This window comes from Emys orbicularis, chromosome 6, assembly GCF_028017835.1.
Source record: "Emys orbicularis isolate rEmyOrb1 chromosome 6, rEmyOrb1.hap1, whole genome shotgun sequence".
Classification (NCBI taxonomy): Eukaryota; Metazoa; Chordata; order Testudines; family Emydidae; genus Emys; species Emys orbicularis.
Window position 1 is genome coordinate 112,912,395 of NC_088688.1, and position 17,292 is coordinate 112,929,686.

At 40.7% G+C, this 17,292-nt stretch overlaps 1 protein-coding gene across 2 annotated transcripts in view; it reads left to right on the forward strand.

The window, feature by feature from the left end:
• MTAP (methylthioadenosine phosphorylase) overlaps positions 1-17,292 on the forward strand; it is a 76,223-nt gene that overhangs the window by 42,819 nt on the left and 16,112 nt on the right. For both annotated transcript variants that reach the window (XM_065406211.1, XM_065406210.1), the window contains exon 4: positions 2,705-2,872. In XM_065406211.1, coding sequence (XP_065262283.1) covers positions 2,705-2,872 — 168 coding nt within the window. The remainder of the gene's footprint in view (positions 1-2,704; positions 2,873-17,292) is intronic.

Genomic DNA, 17,292 nt, shown 5'->3' on the forward strand with positions numbered 1-17,292 from the left:
AATTGAAATTGATATATCTGAAAATGTAGAAAAACATACAAATTTTTAAATAAATTTCAATTGGTATTCTATTGTTTAACAGTGTGATTAATCGCGCTATTAATTTTTTTAATCGTGGTTAATTTTTTTTGAGTTAATTGCGAGTTAACTGCGATTAATCTACAGCCCTTATTTTTTTTATTTAAAAAATCGTGGGGGGTGTGCAGAAATCTCCCATATTTTCTTGTGCTGCTATCTTCTTTTCTATTGTGGTCTTTTCCTCTAGTTAAGTCACTGTCATGTGGGCAATAATATGCCCCTTTTATGCACTCTATTGATATATTTTACAGTTTCTCTTAGAGGTAGATAGGGTTGGGTCCTGCTTGGCTTACTCTGGTCTTAACGTCTCTCCTGAGGCTTACATAGTAAAATGTAGGATTTTGGAGTGGTTGCCATCTTCATAGTACAGTATCTAGCTCTCTGCTAAGTAAAATCTTTTTTTGTTTTTTCCCTTCCATTCTATATACAGAATTGAGTTTATAATTTTTGAGAGTGGATATAGCACACCTGCTAATGTGTCACTATTTGAGTATGGTGGGTAAATTCTGTGTTTGCCTTACTTTGTGATTTTATTTTCCTCTTTATTTTCTTCTCTCCAAGCTCTATTGCGGCTGGATGCAACTGCTGAGTGTGGATATCACATCTGGTTGGATCTCTCCAATATTTGTTTCCCTGGGTGCTTTTTGTCTTCTGCTATGTTTCCATTGGCCTTTTTCCCTTTGGATTCTTTTCATGGCCTTCAATATCTAGTTTATTAAAGATGAGGTCATGGAATATTTTCCAGTAAAAAGAAAAAAGATTCTATTACATAAACACAGAAAATTTGAGAGACGCTTGAATTAACACCAAAAAAAAAAAGAAAATCAGTTAATTGGGTGGGGCAGTAACTGTAGTTCTTTCAGAGCTGAAGACTTTGAGGTTAGCCATATTACTTACCATGGCCCTTCATGTGATTACTGATATCCTTGGTTATTTTGGTTAAAATAAGTTATATGCTGTCCTGTGGTAAGTCTTGCATTATGTCCCAGGATTTTGCCATGCAAGTCCCATTAATATTAGTGGGCGTTGTGTGGCTACCTTTCACATGAAATATAATACTGTCAGACTAATGGCCTGTTTGTATTACTAGTTTGGGGAGACTTGGGTCCTTTCCTTGCACTCACGTTTATGTAACTATTCTTTTTTCTTTCCCCTGCAATCTATGCCTTACTGTGTTACTGTATACTGCTTTCCCCGTCCCCCACTCAACAAAAAAATTGTAGTCCGAGATACAAACATGCAAACTGGAACTTATAGTGTGTCTAATCATGCTTCTCTGTATATCTTTAAAACTATACACTAGGATTCCCAAGGACCAAGCAACAACAAAAAAATCTTAGTAGCCGTATCCTGATATTGGGTGTACACCATATTATTTTTCTTTTGCCTCGTTAGACAATGAGTGTCAAACACGACTGCCCCGTATACGTCAGTCAGTGTAGAATTTGATTGTCTGGACTGACGTGGACAGCAGTGTTCAATATCCTTTTTAACATAGTGTGTTTGACTGCTCTAGGTGGTCTAAAAAATGGAGTTTATTACCATTCTGGAGAGGCTGGGTAAGCCATTTTAGACACTAGTTTATCAAACCCGGATGTAATATTTTAGTGTAGACCTAGCCCCAGGGGCAGTGTTGTATCCTCTTCCAAAGAGAAAAGGAAAGATTGAATGTCATACATCTTCCCCACCATGATTTGAAAAGATGGGGGGTGGAGGAAATACCATATTTGTGCTGTTTTTTGAGAGGGGTGGGCTATTAAAACTTCCTCTCCCCCCTTTAACTTTTTTATCTTACTACTACAGACTCTGTGAGAGCTGTGGATGGAAAGGTGAGCTGGATACTCTTCTGCCCATTTTATCATCAGACGTTGCTGGTTTTATTCTGAGTGCAGAATCTTATCTTTACTACTTATTTCTGTTTATAATAGTGAAGATGTAAGAGGTGAAAGAACCCAGCTTGACTTTCAGATCTCAGATGGTGGTCATAATGCTGACAGAAAAATAACCTTTATATTTATAAAATTAAGCACATCCGGTGCTGGAGAGGAATGAGAGCGAGAATACCACAGTGTCACAGGGCCACTCTTCTGATAACAGCACTGGCACATCATACTAAAAGTAACAATGGGGGCCAAGTGAATGGAACGTACAAACAGAATTTTTGTGTGGGACCTTGTGCAAGTAAATCCTATAAATGGATTACAGTACATGGGAAGTTCAGTATTGTCAACCCCAGGTATTCAGAAGTCATAAGATTTTTAAAAAATAATAAATTTTGGGTACTTTTTATTTACCTTCTGGGGTTTCTTACCATTAGGGTGCACTCAGGTAATGTTTTCAAGCTTTTCTCTACAACCATGAAAGCTAGAAACTTATTCTTTTTTAAAAAGTGAAAGCTGAACTTCTCACATTCACATGACTCCAAGAGCTGGTACTTTAAAAAAAACACCAAATATCCCAAGACTCATGATAAAATCCTCAGAGTTGGCAACAGTGTAAGTTATGATACAGTTCCATTTGTAGCTTTGCTAGGCAAATTAAATTTCCTAAACTCCTGGTTGGCTTGTTGTTGTTTGTTTGTTTAATTTAATTTTATTCATCTCACATCCCACTTCTGTCCTTGCAGGCATGGGAGACATCATACTATTATGCCAACAAATGTCAACTTCCGTGCCAACATCTGGGCATTGAAAGAAGAGGGTTGTACTCATATCTTAGTAACTACCGCCTGTGGTTCATTAAGAGAAGAAATACAGCCTGGAGATGTTGTTATGATCGACCAGTTCATTGACAGGTAAAGGAGCAACATGATGTGTTTTGTGAAGTAGAGCCATCCAATCACATTTGCTTTTAACCTAAATTGTAAATTCATTAGGGCAGGAAATGTCTGTTTGTTCTGTGTTTGTACTGCACCTGGCACAATGGGGTCCTGGTCCATGACTGGAGCTCCTGGATGCTATGATAATAACAGTCAATAAACATTTAAGGCTCACTGGCATGAAGTCGCAGTCTTCAGTATTGGAGCCAAAAAGGGAAATTCTTATGAGATGGGGAAAGGCTTTTGACTTCATTTCCTGGAGGAAGTCATCTTGATGACTTTATTATTTGTATTATAGTAGCATCGAGAGGCCCCAACAAAACCACAGTGGTAGGTGCTGTATAAGCACCTAGTAAAAGGCAGCCCATGCCTCAAATATCTTACAGTCTAACAGAGGAGAGAGAAAAGTTTGAAGAACGTGAGGATTATTATGCCCATTTTACAGATGGGGAACTGAGGCACAAAAATACAAAGTGAATTGACTGAGTGGGGATTAGGCACTTAACCAGGATTATTGTATTCAAATAGCAGCCCTTGCAAAAGAAGAGTTTTATTAAAGGCATTAAACAACCTGTATTTTTGTTTCAAATGCTGTTGAAGTTTTGTCTTAGGTGGTATACTGTGTGCACTAGAAGAAATCCTGAAGCAATGTTTTCTTGACTGTGTAAGTCTAGATATGGACAAGGCCCCTTTGAGAATAAGAAAAAATAGGTTTGCTTAATCTGCACTGATCAACAGTGAAGATCTAAATAACTAGAATTCATTGCCAAGGCTCAGTTCCTGTATCAGATGCGTGGGTTGCAGCAACATGCATTTAAAAACATGAGCTACTGTGTTCATGCACACAGAAGCAGTAGATATATAGGAATGGGAAGCACACATCTGACATGAGAATCTGGCCCTTGTTGCTACCAGATAAAACCACAACTCTATTCTTCTTCCTCTCCTGGACTTTTAGAAGCATAAACACAAACTTAATGTAATAATGAGTAGATTGTGCTTGTCAGTAGCCCTTTTTTTTTATTTTTATTTTTTTCTGACTCTTCTTAGTTTTGAACTACTCAGCTTGTAGAAATAAACATATAAGCAGCCTGTGACTTAAACTTCATTAGTTTATTTTACTAGTTTCTCATGAATGATCAGATGAGAGGTGTCTGTTTGTATGAAAGGAGACTTTACCCTTCAGCTCTCGGCCTGTCTGTGCCCAACTATGTGACACTGGCTTTCAAAGTATGTGCCCAAAAATCAGGGACAACACAAACTTATTTAGGGGGAGGAAATATGACATTTACAGTAATAAACAGTGAGGCTGCACTAGGACTGTGGGCTGCAAGGGTGACTTGTTCTCTGTTATGAGTTATGGCTTACTTAAAAGGCACTGTTATGAAACCTTTATTTTCATTTAAAGCCTCCAACTTTGTGCTCCATTGCACCACGTAAAACTAAAGTCTGGTGCCTGACTGAGGATCTATCGCAGGGTGTGATTGTAGCTTGTGTACACATACCCCAGAAGGCTTTGCTCTAGCTACCTTGAGTACCACTATTGATGAAGCCGCGGCATCACAGACTTCAGAGCGGGCTGTACAGGCCCGCCCAGAACCCTGGGTAATTCCTTGGGTGGCTAGCATGTGCTGCAGCCAGTGCTGCTGTGTCCTCACGGCTATTTTTAGCCATAGTAGCTAGATGAAAGCTAGCTCAGGCATATCTACATGAGCTACAGTCCCACCCTGTGTGAATAATAGAGGAGCTTCAAGACAATGGTGAGGGTGTGGTTTTGATCATTGTGGGTGAATGTAGTCAAGTTTTATGCCAAGTGTTTTTATAAATGTATGGGAGAATTACACAGTTGGCATTTCAAATGCCAGCCTACCCGATGCTGAATGTATCCACTACAAAGAGTACAAAGCATAAGCTATAGCGCTAATCTGCAAGGAAATCCAGTGTTTGGAATAGTGTCATTTTTTATCTAAAATAAAGAGTGGGTTTTCTCCCCCACCAGTAAAACTAGCCAACTTTGCTACAAGGTGCTGAATGTTGAAGCAAACATCATAATTTGAGAGCATTTCAATACAGCCATTCTTTGTAACTTCTTTTCTTTCCTGGGCCTCATTTGTAGGGTTTTTTTTCTCATGCTGGATGCTCCATCATGTGCAAAAGGAGCAATGTTACAGGCTGTAACAGATGAAGTTAACCCATCTCTGGTTACCAATCCCTGTCTCTATAACACTAGCCCTGATCTTGGAGAGCATTATCTGTGTATTAGAGATGGGCCCAAATCCCAATGTTCTGAACCCAAAGTGTACAGGTAAATAATGGATCCAAGGTTTTACTTTGGATATCTACATCTGACCTGAGTGCATGTTTGTTAAATATGCATACAGTGACAACCAAGTTAGCAGATCTTATTGAGGCAGAAAAGTAAGCAACCAAGGGCATCATTTTCAAATTCAGGTGCCTACATTTTGGCACCCATATCATATTTAGGCACCTAAATAAAAGAGGCCTGATTTTCAGAGGCACTGAGCATCCGCAGCTCTTATTGACTTCTGTGGGTGTCGTTCACAAGCCTACACAGAAGAGTCCGTGGTAATTGGGCATATGAACATGAACTTGCAGTAATAGTAGCTCTAGGAGAGAGTTAGTACTAAGTTCTTTAAGAAAGTCTTTAGAATTATTTTTGGGGGTAGCAGACTTGGCTTATCTCTAAAATAATAAAAACAAAAGCAATAATAATTTCCTCTTTATAAACTGTTTTTAACTTGACAAAGGTCTGAGCTTTGTTAAATTATGAATTGGGACAGAAATTAGGCCTATTTTAATTGTCTATACAATTCTAAACGCTTTAAAAGTAGAAAGAATTTTTGCAAGTTTTTTTTTTAGCGCTAGGCATCTCTGGAGATAGACTGCCAGTTTTGTTCAGCTACATTGGTTGTGCTCAAGAATAAGGCCTCAAAATTCTGCTTGCCTTGTGATTGAACAAGGGTCTGTTGAGACAAAGCTAGGGATTTTTTAACGTTATCTCCTTCAAGGACAATCTGGATCTGTAAATTTTGGTTGGTTGACACAAAAGAATATATGATTGTCTCAATTTAACACATTTCCCCCCAATTCCTCCCCCCCCCAAAAAAAGAAAAACATACACACAAAATAGTTGTTTTGCATGTTGTACAGTAAGCTCCTCCTTCAGGGGTAATCAGCTTTAGGATTCTGTGTGGTGACTTATGGGTTGTGTAATTCTTACAAGTGGTAAGGCCAGGAATGATTCATTTTGTTCTTCTCAAACTGTCATGTATTCCGTATATGACTTATGCTACAGGAAAATTATTTTAAGACTGTTTTATAGATTTTTGAATCTTTGAGGGATATTTTGTATCCCTCCATCAGTTAAGCCAGGTGCCTTATTTACTATGACCCACCTGTGCAAGGTTCACTGAGGTTTCTTTAATGGTTTTTTCTTCAAGCAAAGACTTGAGAGAGGGAGACGGGAAGAGAGAGAGACACACACACACACACACACACAAACTTTGACATTTCTATTTTTGACATTTGATTCTAATTGGGCATTATTATTATTTTTTAGTGTGTATATATAAAATATATATATATATATATATATATATATAGGCATATTATTTTCTGACAAGCAGCGCATTTGCTTAAAGAAATGTTGGATACTTGACCCATTGTTTATAGTGATTCAGGGGTCAAAGGCAGTGTATTTTCACCATGTATCTATTTTTTGTCTCTGACTACATGGTCTCATTGACTCTGTTCAATTAATTAGACACCAATAGAGGTGTGCTGATGGATGGATTTTATTCTTGATGCTGACCGAAAACACGTCTATGGTGTGTTTAGGAGCCACTAAAGTTCAGTTTGCTGCAAGATGCTGATTTTACTCTGATATCAGTGGATAATGGCTGTGAAATTACTGTGTATTTTTTTCAACAGCAAATGAGGAGTAGTTTATGACATTTTGGGGTGCAATCCAGACCAGTGAGGGACTGTGTCACCCTCTCCCTGCAACATTGGGTGCCTTATCATGCTTTGCTACTGTAGCTCCCACCTGGGCCACTCACAAATAGTCTAACAGCATGCAGGTCACACCCTGAGAGTCTGTGTATAGCCACAATCCTGGTCCAGCAGCCTATCAGCAAACACATTTCAGTTATGATTTCGGCTTCTGTTCATAATTTTGAATATAATGTAGTTGCTTACATTTTACCATGATATTATTGACCATTGAATTATGAGTTTTCAAATGATATCTTACAAGGCATATTTTGTACAAATATTCTTTACAGTAGTGTGTAGGGTGTGAATACAGGAGTGTATTCCGCCACACACATGAAACTCGAGCATCTGCAAAAGAAAAAAATCAGCAGAGATTTGAATTAAGATGGGGAGATGCAGGAAAACTGCTGTAGATAGGAGCTATGTAGGAAAAGACTCTCTTGCAGAAGCAGAACAGTGGTGAGACTGTGCAGCAGAGGGACCAAGTGGAGAGCAGTACAGTCAAGTGATAGGAGCACAGGCAGGGAAATAGAGACAAAGGTCAAAGAAAGAGAGTGGAACAAGTCCATGGAGTGTTTGCTAATAACATTTCTGGTTTCCCAAGAATCCTAATGAAGGTGTAGTGTGTACAGTGCTTTGCTTCCCAAAGAGTCCCCTTCATTGCAGACTGCTTCCTTGCTTATCATTCCAGTTTCTAACAAAAACAAAAAACTGAGAATGTTTTGGCAGATGGGGGGGTTAAAAAACAGTGTATTTAATGCCAACATTTTGTAAACGTACTGCATGTGTAACTTTTTGTTTGTGCGTTTCATCCTCTAGCAACTTAAGAGTAGTCTGTGGGAAAGATCGTCATTCTTTTAGCCTAGCTTCTGGCAGTTTTACACTGCCTGTTAAGGCTGAATGCTTGCATGTCGAGGCTTGTTTTCTGCAGCGCCTTTCTTTTTAAATTGTAACCTCTTACCAAATGCCTTTGTTTGTACAATGTGCTGTTTCTTGGAAAACAAACCAGTGTGATTTTAAATATAGCGCGTGTCTAAGTGACTGAACCCGATAGGAGCCCTTTTTGAACAACTGTTTCCTGTATTTGCAGGTCATACTGTAGCTCATTTATGTGCATTTTGCTTAGAATGCAGTGTTGCCAACTCTTACAAATTTATCACAAGTCATGTGATTTTTTTATCACCTGCTCCTGCCTTCAGGCGATTTGGGAGCAGGTTGCTGCAGTCACCTCACTCTCACTTGCAACAGCTCCCATTCCCCTGGCCTCTGCAAGTACCTGCTTCCCTGGCTGCACACTTCTCTCTCCTGCTGTCTCACCCCTTGCCGTTCCCTGGCCCCAGCAGGAAACTTCTACCCACCCCACTCCCCACACTGCCCCAAGCCCTCCCTGGTCCCAGCTCCCCTGGAGACTCTACTTCTTCAATCTTCACTTCCACATTTTGTCTATCCCCTTTGTCATTTACCCTTTCTGCCACTCCCTTCCTGCTCTTGTGTACTCAACCTTTTCCTGTCCTCCCACCTTCTTTCTTTCTTGTCCTTTGTCTCCCACTCTTACACATCTTTATTTCACAGTCACCTCTCCATTTTCCTCCTGTTAGCTACCTGGGACATCGGTATTAGTCCTAACCCATTGGGCATCCCCACATCCCTAACTATCCCTCATTCTCTAGTCTTTTTAATCTTAGTCCCACCTCTTCCTCCCTCTTGAATGCCTGCTTAAAAAAAAAAGTGAATACCATCAAAACATTCACCTAATGAGTCCAAGTAACCATGTGATCTTACAACTGTAACTCAGGTGCTGTTTCTCCTTTCCTCCCCCCTATTATTCATTGCTCTCACTTATTCTGTCGTGCCTAAAAGTGAGACAATATAAACTCCTCAGGGTAGCACTGTGTCTGTCTTGTTGTGTAAAGTGCTAGCAAACTTCAGGCACTGTTTAAATAATAAATTAGCTTTCAGTTTTTGGTACAAATAACAGCACACTGATTTTCTCATTTCCTCCTAGGCTTCTTGCATTGCTTCCCTTTACAGGGTCCCACTATGACTACATGGGTAAAGACCTTTTGCTCAGACACACGATTGCAGAGACTCATGTACAATCATAGACTCATAGACTTTAAGGTCAGAAGGGACCATTATGATCATCTAGTCTGACCTCCCGCATGATGCAGGCCACAAAAGCTGACCCACCCACTCCTGGAATAATTCTCTCCCTTGACTCAGATGTTGAAGTCCCCAAATCATGATTTAAAGACTTCAAGTCGCAGAGAATCCTCCAGCAAGCGACCCCTGCCCCATGCTGCGGAGGAAGGCGAAAAACCTCCAGGGCCTCTGCCAATCTACCCTGGAGGAAAATTCCTTCCCGACCCCAAATATGGCGAACAGCTGAACCCCGAGCATGCGGGCAAGATTCTCCAGCCAGACCCTCCGGAAAAAAGTTCTCTGTAGTAACTTTTAATATCCCATCATTGACCATTGTTACTAATTACCAGCGATGGCACATTATTGACCTATTGACTAAAATCACGTTATCCCATCAAACCATCCCCTCCATAAACTTATCAAGCTTAATCTTAAAGCCAGAGAGGTCTTTCACCCCCACTGTTTCCCTCGGAAGGCTGTTCCAGAACTTCACCCCTCTGATGGTTAGAAACCTTTGTCTAATTTCAAGCCTAAACTTCCCGACTGCCAGTTTATATCCATTTGTTCTCGTGTCCACATTAGTACTGAGCTGAAATAATTCCTCTCCCTCCCTGGTATTTATCCCTCTGACATATTTAAAGAGAGCAATCCTATCCCCCCCTCAGCCTTCTTTTGGTTAAGGTAAACAAACCGAGCTCCTCGAGTCTCCTTTCATACGACAGGTTTTCCATTCCTCGGATCATCCTAGTGGCCCTTCTCTGTACCTGTTCCAGTTTGTATTCATCCTTTTTAAACATGGGAGACCAGAACTGCACACAGTACTCCAAATGAGGTCTCACCAGTGCCTTGTATAACGGAACCAGCACCTCCTTATCCCTACTAGAAATACCTCGCCTAATGCATCCCAGGACCGCATTAGCTTTTTTCACGGCCACGTCACATTGCTGACTCATAGTCATCCTGCGATCAACCAGGACTCCGAGGTCCTTCTCCTCTTCCGTTACTTCCAACCGATGCGTCCCCAGCTTATAACTAAAATTCTTGTTAGTCATCCCTAAATGCATAACCTTACACTTCTCACTATTAAATTTCATCCTATTACTATTACTCCAGTTTACAAGGTCATCCAAATCTCCCTGCAGGATATCCCAATCCTTCTCCGAATTGGCAATACCTCCCAACTTTGTATCATCCGCAAACTTTATCAGCCCACTCCTACATTAGGTTCCGAGGTCAGTAATAAATAGATTAAATAAAATCGGACCCAAAACCGAACCTTGAGGAACTCCACTGGTAACCTCCCTCCAACCTGACAGTTCACCTTTCAGTATGACCCGCTGCAGTCTCCCCTTTAACCAGTTCTTTATCCACCTCTGGATTTTCATATCGATCCCCATCTTTTCCAATTTAACCAATAATTCCTCATGCGGTACCGTATCAAACGCTTTACTGAAATCGAGGTATATTAGATCCACCGCATTTCCTTTATCTAAAAAATCTGTTACTTTCTCAAAGAAGGAGATCATGATCTGGGTCTCAAAAGCGTGCCTAACTTGGCCCCAGCAGCAGTCCCTACCACTTCCCTGCTCCATCTTGTGGGGGGCACCACATGAGGCAGGAGTCCCCACCCTCCTAGAGTAGGAAAGAGAGAACACCAGACTGACATCTACCTAAGCATCCTCTGGACCTAGCACATGTTGCCAGCAGCCCACCTCCCGCCACCCCCAGATAACAGCCTTCTGCTGCTGCCAGTTAATATAGTTCATCCTGTAGCTCAAGGAGGAGGCTGTTATAATTGGACATATTCGAATTTTGTTTTTATCTTTGTTCATTTCCAGGAAAAAAAAAAAAAATTACATCCAAAAAGACTGCTTGTAAAAAAAGTCAAACAGTCGAAAGCTAGGAAATGCTAAATTTGCTGTTGCCTGCACAACCTTAATTCAGGCCCCTTATTTAACTACGTGATCACACACTATATTTCCCACAGGACCCCTGTTTTATGCAGTGCCCAGGCTGCATGTGAAAGAGGGGGACAGAATTAAGGTTGCATGGGCAACTGTAAATTTAGTATTTTCTTAACTTTTGAGTGCTTGACTTTGCAACCTAAGTAACATTCTTTTAAAGTGCCTTTCTGTATGTAATTTTATATATTAAGGGCCGGTTCTTTTAAAAATGTTTTTATTGCCTTTGATTATCTCGGTGTGTGTGCAATTGTAGAAACTAATGATTTTTGTTTTATAAATGTAATGAAATAACTCCCTGATATTTTCCCTGCTTCTGTCCAGAAATCCCACCTGAGCCATAAACCACCTTGTAGGCAGTGACCGCCACCCTCACCCTTTTAATAGACGTTGTCTTTGGCAGAAGTAAGTCTGGAAGAGTTCTTTGGATGATACAAGCTGTTGTTTGTGACGGCCTCAGTCACTGCACTGTGCAGGTTTCTGTCCCACCTGTTGCGGAGAGCTGTTAGTAAAAATGCGATGAGAATGCAACTTGCAGTCTGTTTGCACTGGAAAGCTCAGCGGTGAAGGTATTCAAAGCAAGCTTTTGAGAGGGGGTGTTACCACATTAAAAGGCTGCTTCTACATTCGTCAGTTTTGTTCCTCGAACTCTCTGTATTACATGTACCACTGAAATTAACTACTGAGACTGTTACAAGGCAGGAGCTTCTTGACTGGGGTGGGGGTGTGGTTTCCTTAATGCCCCCAAAGACAGAACCGAGATGTCACAAAAAAAGAGAAAAACTGAGCACCACGATTATCTTTCATAATGAATTTTAGTTTTGCCACTTTGTTAGTTGTGATGCTCTGTAGAGGAAGAAAGGGGAAAGTGGGGTGGACTTAATGGAACTGGGTGCACAGTGAAGTGGTTTTAGATTTAGTCAAATTTTGACCACTGGCATGGGCCTAGTGATATAATATAACCCTACAAGAAAAATGTAAGTTTCCATACAAAATGGAAACATTTAGCAAAGGCTTCTTCTCTCAGCCAGTCTGCATATTTACAGTTTCACTTTGAAGAGTGACTGTAAAAATAATATTGTCAGGCTCCATGTTTCTTGTGCCTCAGTGACTCCATATCAGATTCGCTCAGAGTACATTAACCCTGTGGACTGCCTGCTGCTCTGCTTAAATCAAATGATAGGGCTGCATAAAGGGAGACACAGGCAGAGTGGCCCAACAGGGCAGGTTTGCACACCCTCTTAGTCCATGGAAGGGTGGGGCCTCTGCACCAGCCCCACATAACACCCTTGAAGGCAAGCCAGGAAAGGATCCATGATTACCTGAATTCTGCAGCCTTCCTACTCTGTGCAAGTGGAGTGGAGGGCTGGAGTAGCGGTGGTGAGGGATTTACACTGCTGTCCCCTTTCCTGGAGACAGTTTGAGAGAATGGATTTCACCCAGATGTGTACACATCCAAATGCTTCACCCCCATAAAGCTCAGTTACTTGGGCCTTATAGACACGTGAAGTGAATTTCACTCTTTTAATTTCAACTTTTTAATGCAGACTTGACCTAGATCTGAAAGTCAAACCTTGTTCTTTCTTGGGTCTTACATCGTTCTAAGTTCAAAGATTCCACCACAGGAATGTAGTTATTAACTATTTGTCTTATGATGGGGTAGAAACCAGAATACAACCCAGCTCACTCTTGCCAGAGCTGCATTGGCTCTGCAGGGAAACCAGAACAAAAAATTAGAAAGCTAATTGGTAGATACAATTCTGGAGAAAAGAGAAACCGGGTACAGTTCTCTTGGGTAATGTGGTGCCACTATTGCATAGCGACTTTTTTTCCCCGTAACTGTTTGTTGTTTGGTTACAGATAATTGCAGACTGTCTGGCAATATCTGCAGCCGTTACAACTAGTCATAACTTGAAATCCTGTTGTGCCTATAAATCTGTCTGTGCACCTTGTAGTAATCACTTGAGCTGGGGAAAGGAGCTTGCCAAAAATCAAATTAGCATACAGTTATGAAACAATCACAAGTGCTTTGGTAGTAATGCTGACTAGCAATTATTCGGATAATTCATTTAATTCAACAAACGGCTTCTGCTAACTAACTGCATCCACATAACAAGGAAAATATCAATTATTCCTTTAGGATTCAATCTTAAAACAGAGCAGGTGAATAGTCAGCCAGAAAAAAAGAAACAATAATATATATTTCACAAAGAGAGAGACGCCTAAAGAGAACACAGTTAAATGCTGTACTACAGGTAAGGGACCACTGATCAAAGTGTATGTGAGCCATAATGCTAAAAAGGCCAAATTGTGGCTTGGGTATTGGGACTGCAGAAGGGAGTAAGTAAGAGGCCGTAAGGCATTCCCATTCACCAGCTACCCACATCATCATAGGTAGCAGGGTAGGTGGGGAAGGAGGCTCTGTAGAGATATTCCATTTCTTTCCCCCCCCTCCACCTCCTGCCCTCTGCACAAGTAGGTGAGAGGAGGTGGGTAGAACCTTGGCTCTTCTTCCCTCACCCCAGCCTCCCCACACACACCCATGTGCCTGGCACATCAGACATTAAACCCAGCACAGTTTATTCCTTCCTTGAAGCAATGGGGAAACTGGGAGGGAGATTGTGACACACTGAGTGTAAAAACATGCTCAGAGTAGATACAGTCATGATCTATCCCTGGGGTAACAGCTCCCACATGTTTGAATCTATATTGAAACTCCGTGGTAAGGTTTCTCTATAACCTTTGGCATATGAGCCGCAACTAGGGGCAGAAATAGAGTTCATATATGCTAAGCAAGAAACTGCAGTCTGGGATTTGCTCAGGATCATTTCAAGTGAAAGTGACTGGCTAATAATGTCTAAACTAGTATCAAGCAGGAAGAGGATTATCTAGTTCTCCATTTCCTCCCATTCTAAATAATTCATTGGCAGACACTTGACACAGGGAAATCACAGACGAGTATGTGACCTTAAATTAGCTGGATTCTGGTTGCCCCCCTGCTTTATCCCATAAAGAGAAAATTATGTTACTGTTTTGACACATTTCATGTAGTGTATACAGTTTTTGCTTATAAATTTGAATTGCTAACCTGTCTTGCTGTTGAATAGCTTCATATTGAAGAGAATAGTACTTCTTTTTAAACTTTTTAAAATGTTTTCTTCAAGCCTACTTTAGTATAAACCATGCCACTGAAATTTAATATTTAAAATATTTTTAGAAAAGTGTTTACTGGTAACTTGGAGGAGAGACTTTTACAAACAATGTTAATAATACAAAGTTTTCTGCACACATCATGCAAGTGTTTAAAGACAAGTAGAAAAACTAGAAACTAACTGTTCAAATATTGACTTCCCCTCTTAACATAAACCAGAACTTAAGTGACATCACCACTTAGTAAAATCCCGGTGCTAAAATATAAATGAAAAAACTGGTAAGAATCAGTTGTATTGCAGCTGAGCAAGCAATATGAGCCAAGTCTTGAAGCCCTTATTTAATTTTTTTTAAACCTTACTTGTGCAAAAGAAGTTTTGCCCAAATAAAAATTGAGGAAGGACTTCAGACTTTGGCCCTCTATCTGCTGCACAGGTGGCAGTGTTTGAGTGATTTCCCACAGTTACCAGCAATTCCTCCCTTTAACCAAAAAGCCTAGCCATCAAACTATGCAAAACTGACAATATACACAATAAATACTCATAACACTGGATGTGCCACTGAAAAAGAGGTGGCAAGGCACTGAAGGATTTATGAGGGAGGAGAAATCTTGTGTGAATCTATCATTCTCAATTAAATCTTTAGGCTTTATAAGTGTTTGCAGAAAATCTTCCGTATTGTTCACAAATATGGCTTTTGTTGTGCTTTCATTCAAAAATGTTAACCATAACTCTATTTTTTTTTTTAAATAGGATTGGTGAAGCAGTGGGGAGTCAATACAATATGGTCAAAAATTATTCCTCTGACTCAGGAAAGCACTACAATATGTGGTTAAATATGTCCTCTATTCAGGAACATACACACTCACCTCTCCGGATATGCTTAAGTCCCATCACTTCAGTGGGATTTAAGCACATGTTTAAAGTTGCAAGCACCCTTCCTGAATAGGGATTATTTCCTACATCTGATTTAAAAACCCAGTTAGGGAAACCCCCTTCTTTACAAACTTTAATTTTTTCAAATATAGCATTATCAAAAATATTGTCCTTTTTCTCTTGCTCTCTTCCCATTTTCTTTTTACTTCCAGAAAGTGGAGAAATGTCACAAAAACAAAGCAAAACAAAACATAGTCCCTCTTCCCCCCAACCCACAAAGACCCCAATCATGCAAATGTGCACGTGCATAACTTTCAGTGTGGAATATTCCCATTGCCTTCAAAATAAGACATCTTATTAAATTTGAACTGGGTCCAGCAAGGAGAGATACCAACTCTCCATTCATCAGAAGTTCCAGGAATGTTTCTACTTGTGATCACTTTGGCTTTGATCCTGCAAAGATGTCAGCATGGGCTTAAGTGTTTGCAGGATCAGGGCCATCATTATTTAAAAAAGAGTAGGCTAGAGGATTTCATAACAGAAATCAAACTTGTTTGGACAGCCCTTGTTGTTGATAATGCAATAATAGATTAAGTGCTTCCAGAATACAGATACAATCTCCACCTCTCTTCTCCTGTGTCACAAGCATTTCACCAAATGAAAGAAGAAACTTTGAATTTATTAGGCATGAAAAGTAAAAAATTTTGTGGTTTAATTATAAAAAGAGTTTTGTCTTCTGGGGGAAAATGTATAATATAAAAATATACTAGGCAAGCATAGAGTCAACAAATAGTAAAATGTTAGGTATGAGGGTCAAATTTAAATATTAAAAACTATCTTTTTGTATTATATCCCTTCCCCCCCCACACACACACATTTTCTCTGTAATTTGACTTCATTTGTAATTTGTCCTATCTGAGTTCTTTGGGCAGGGGCCTGCCTATTTTGCATGTATGTTAAGCATCTATTGCACCTTTTGTGCACTATGAGTAAGGTTAAGATTTTCTCTCGGTTACTTTTAGTAAAAGTCAAGGACAGGTCATGGGCAATAAACAAAATTCATGGGAGCCCGTGACCTGTCTCTGACTTTTACTAAAAATAACCATGGAGGAGGGCTGGGGGAGGAATGACAGCTGGAGCCCCATGCAGAGGGACTGGCAGCCCTAGCCCCACTGCCACGGGGGGGGAGGGGCCACAGTCCTGGCCAAAGCCACAGGGCGGGGACGGCGACAGCTGCAGCCACAGGGGGCGGGGGGAACATACAGCCCCGGCTCCAGCCGCTGCCATGGGTTAGGGGCGCACAGTCCCAGCTCCGGGCCCGGCTCGGCTACAGCTGCTGACTGCTGAAGCAAAAAAAAAGTCACAGAAGTCCAGTAAAGTCACAGAATCTGCGACTTTCATGACTAAATCTTACCCTTAACTATGAGTTGGATTTTCAAAGCTTACTAGGAGATTTGGACACAAATCCTATTGCAAGTGTCCTTCCCTCTTGTCCCTTCCTTTTATCTCTCTCTCTCTCCCTCCCCCATGTGTTTTGAACGAGTACAGCTAAACCATGTCACTCAAAAGGCAGAGAGAATTAAAGAAGTTAAAGAAAAATGGTCTTGTGCTTATGACACGTGAGAGGGAGTTGGTGCACCTGTGTTCCATTCTTCGCGCTGCCATTGACTCAGTGTGTGAACATGGGGCAGTCACTTCAGCTCCCAGTGCCTCCATTTCTGTATCTGTTCAGAGGGGATAAATCCCTACCTCACAGGAGTGTTATGAGGCTTACATTCATTAACATTTGTGAAGCACCTTGGGATCCTCAGGTAGGAGGAACTATAGACCTGCAAAGCAGTATCATTAAACTCCAGTAGGGAACAAGTCATGTGTGTGCCATACCTGTGACAGTGCATTGCTGTAGCAGGGTCCAATAGCAAATAGTTGCCTATTGTTATGTATGTTGTACTGTGGGAATACAGAATATTTAGTATGCTAACAGTATCTTGTCATCATACATTTATGCTCATGTGCAACTTCCCACTTTGTAATGACACAACTGTTAGAACAGAAAAACAATCACACAGACTTAGTTCTTTTGTATAGAGCTCAATTCAGCCTTCATATACATGGGCACAACTCCCATTGCAGTCAATTTGGGTCATTCTTCTCAATGCCATGAAGTAACTTTAGATGGTAGCACAATTGTTTCCAAACCAGAAAGCTCAAGTTAAATCTTGGGCGGATTCAGTACCACTCATGCCGATACAAT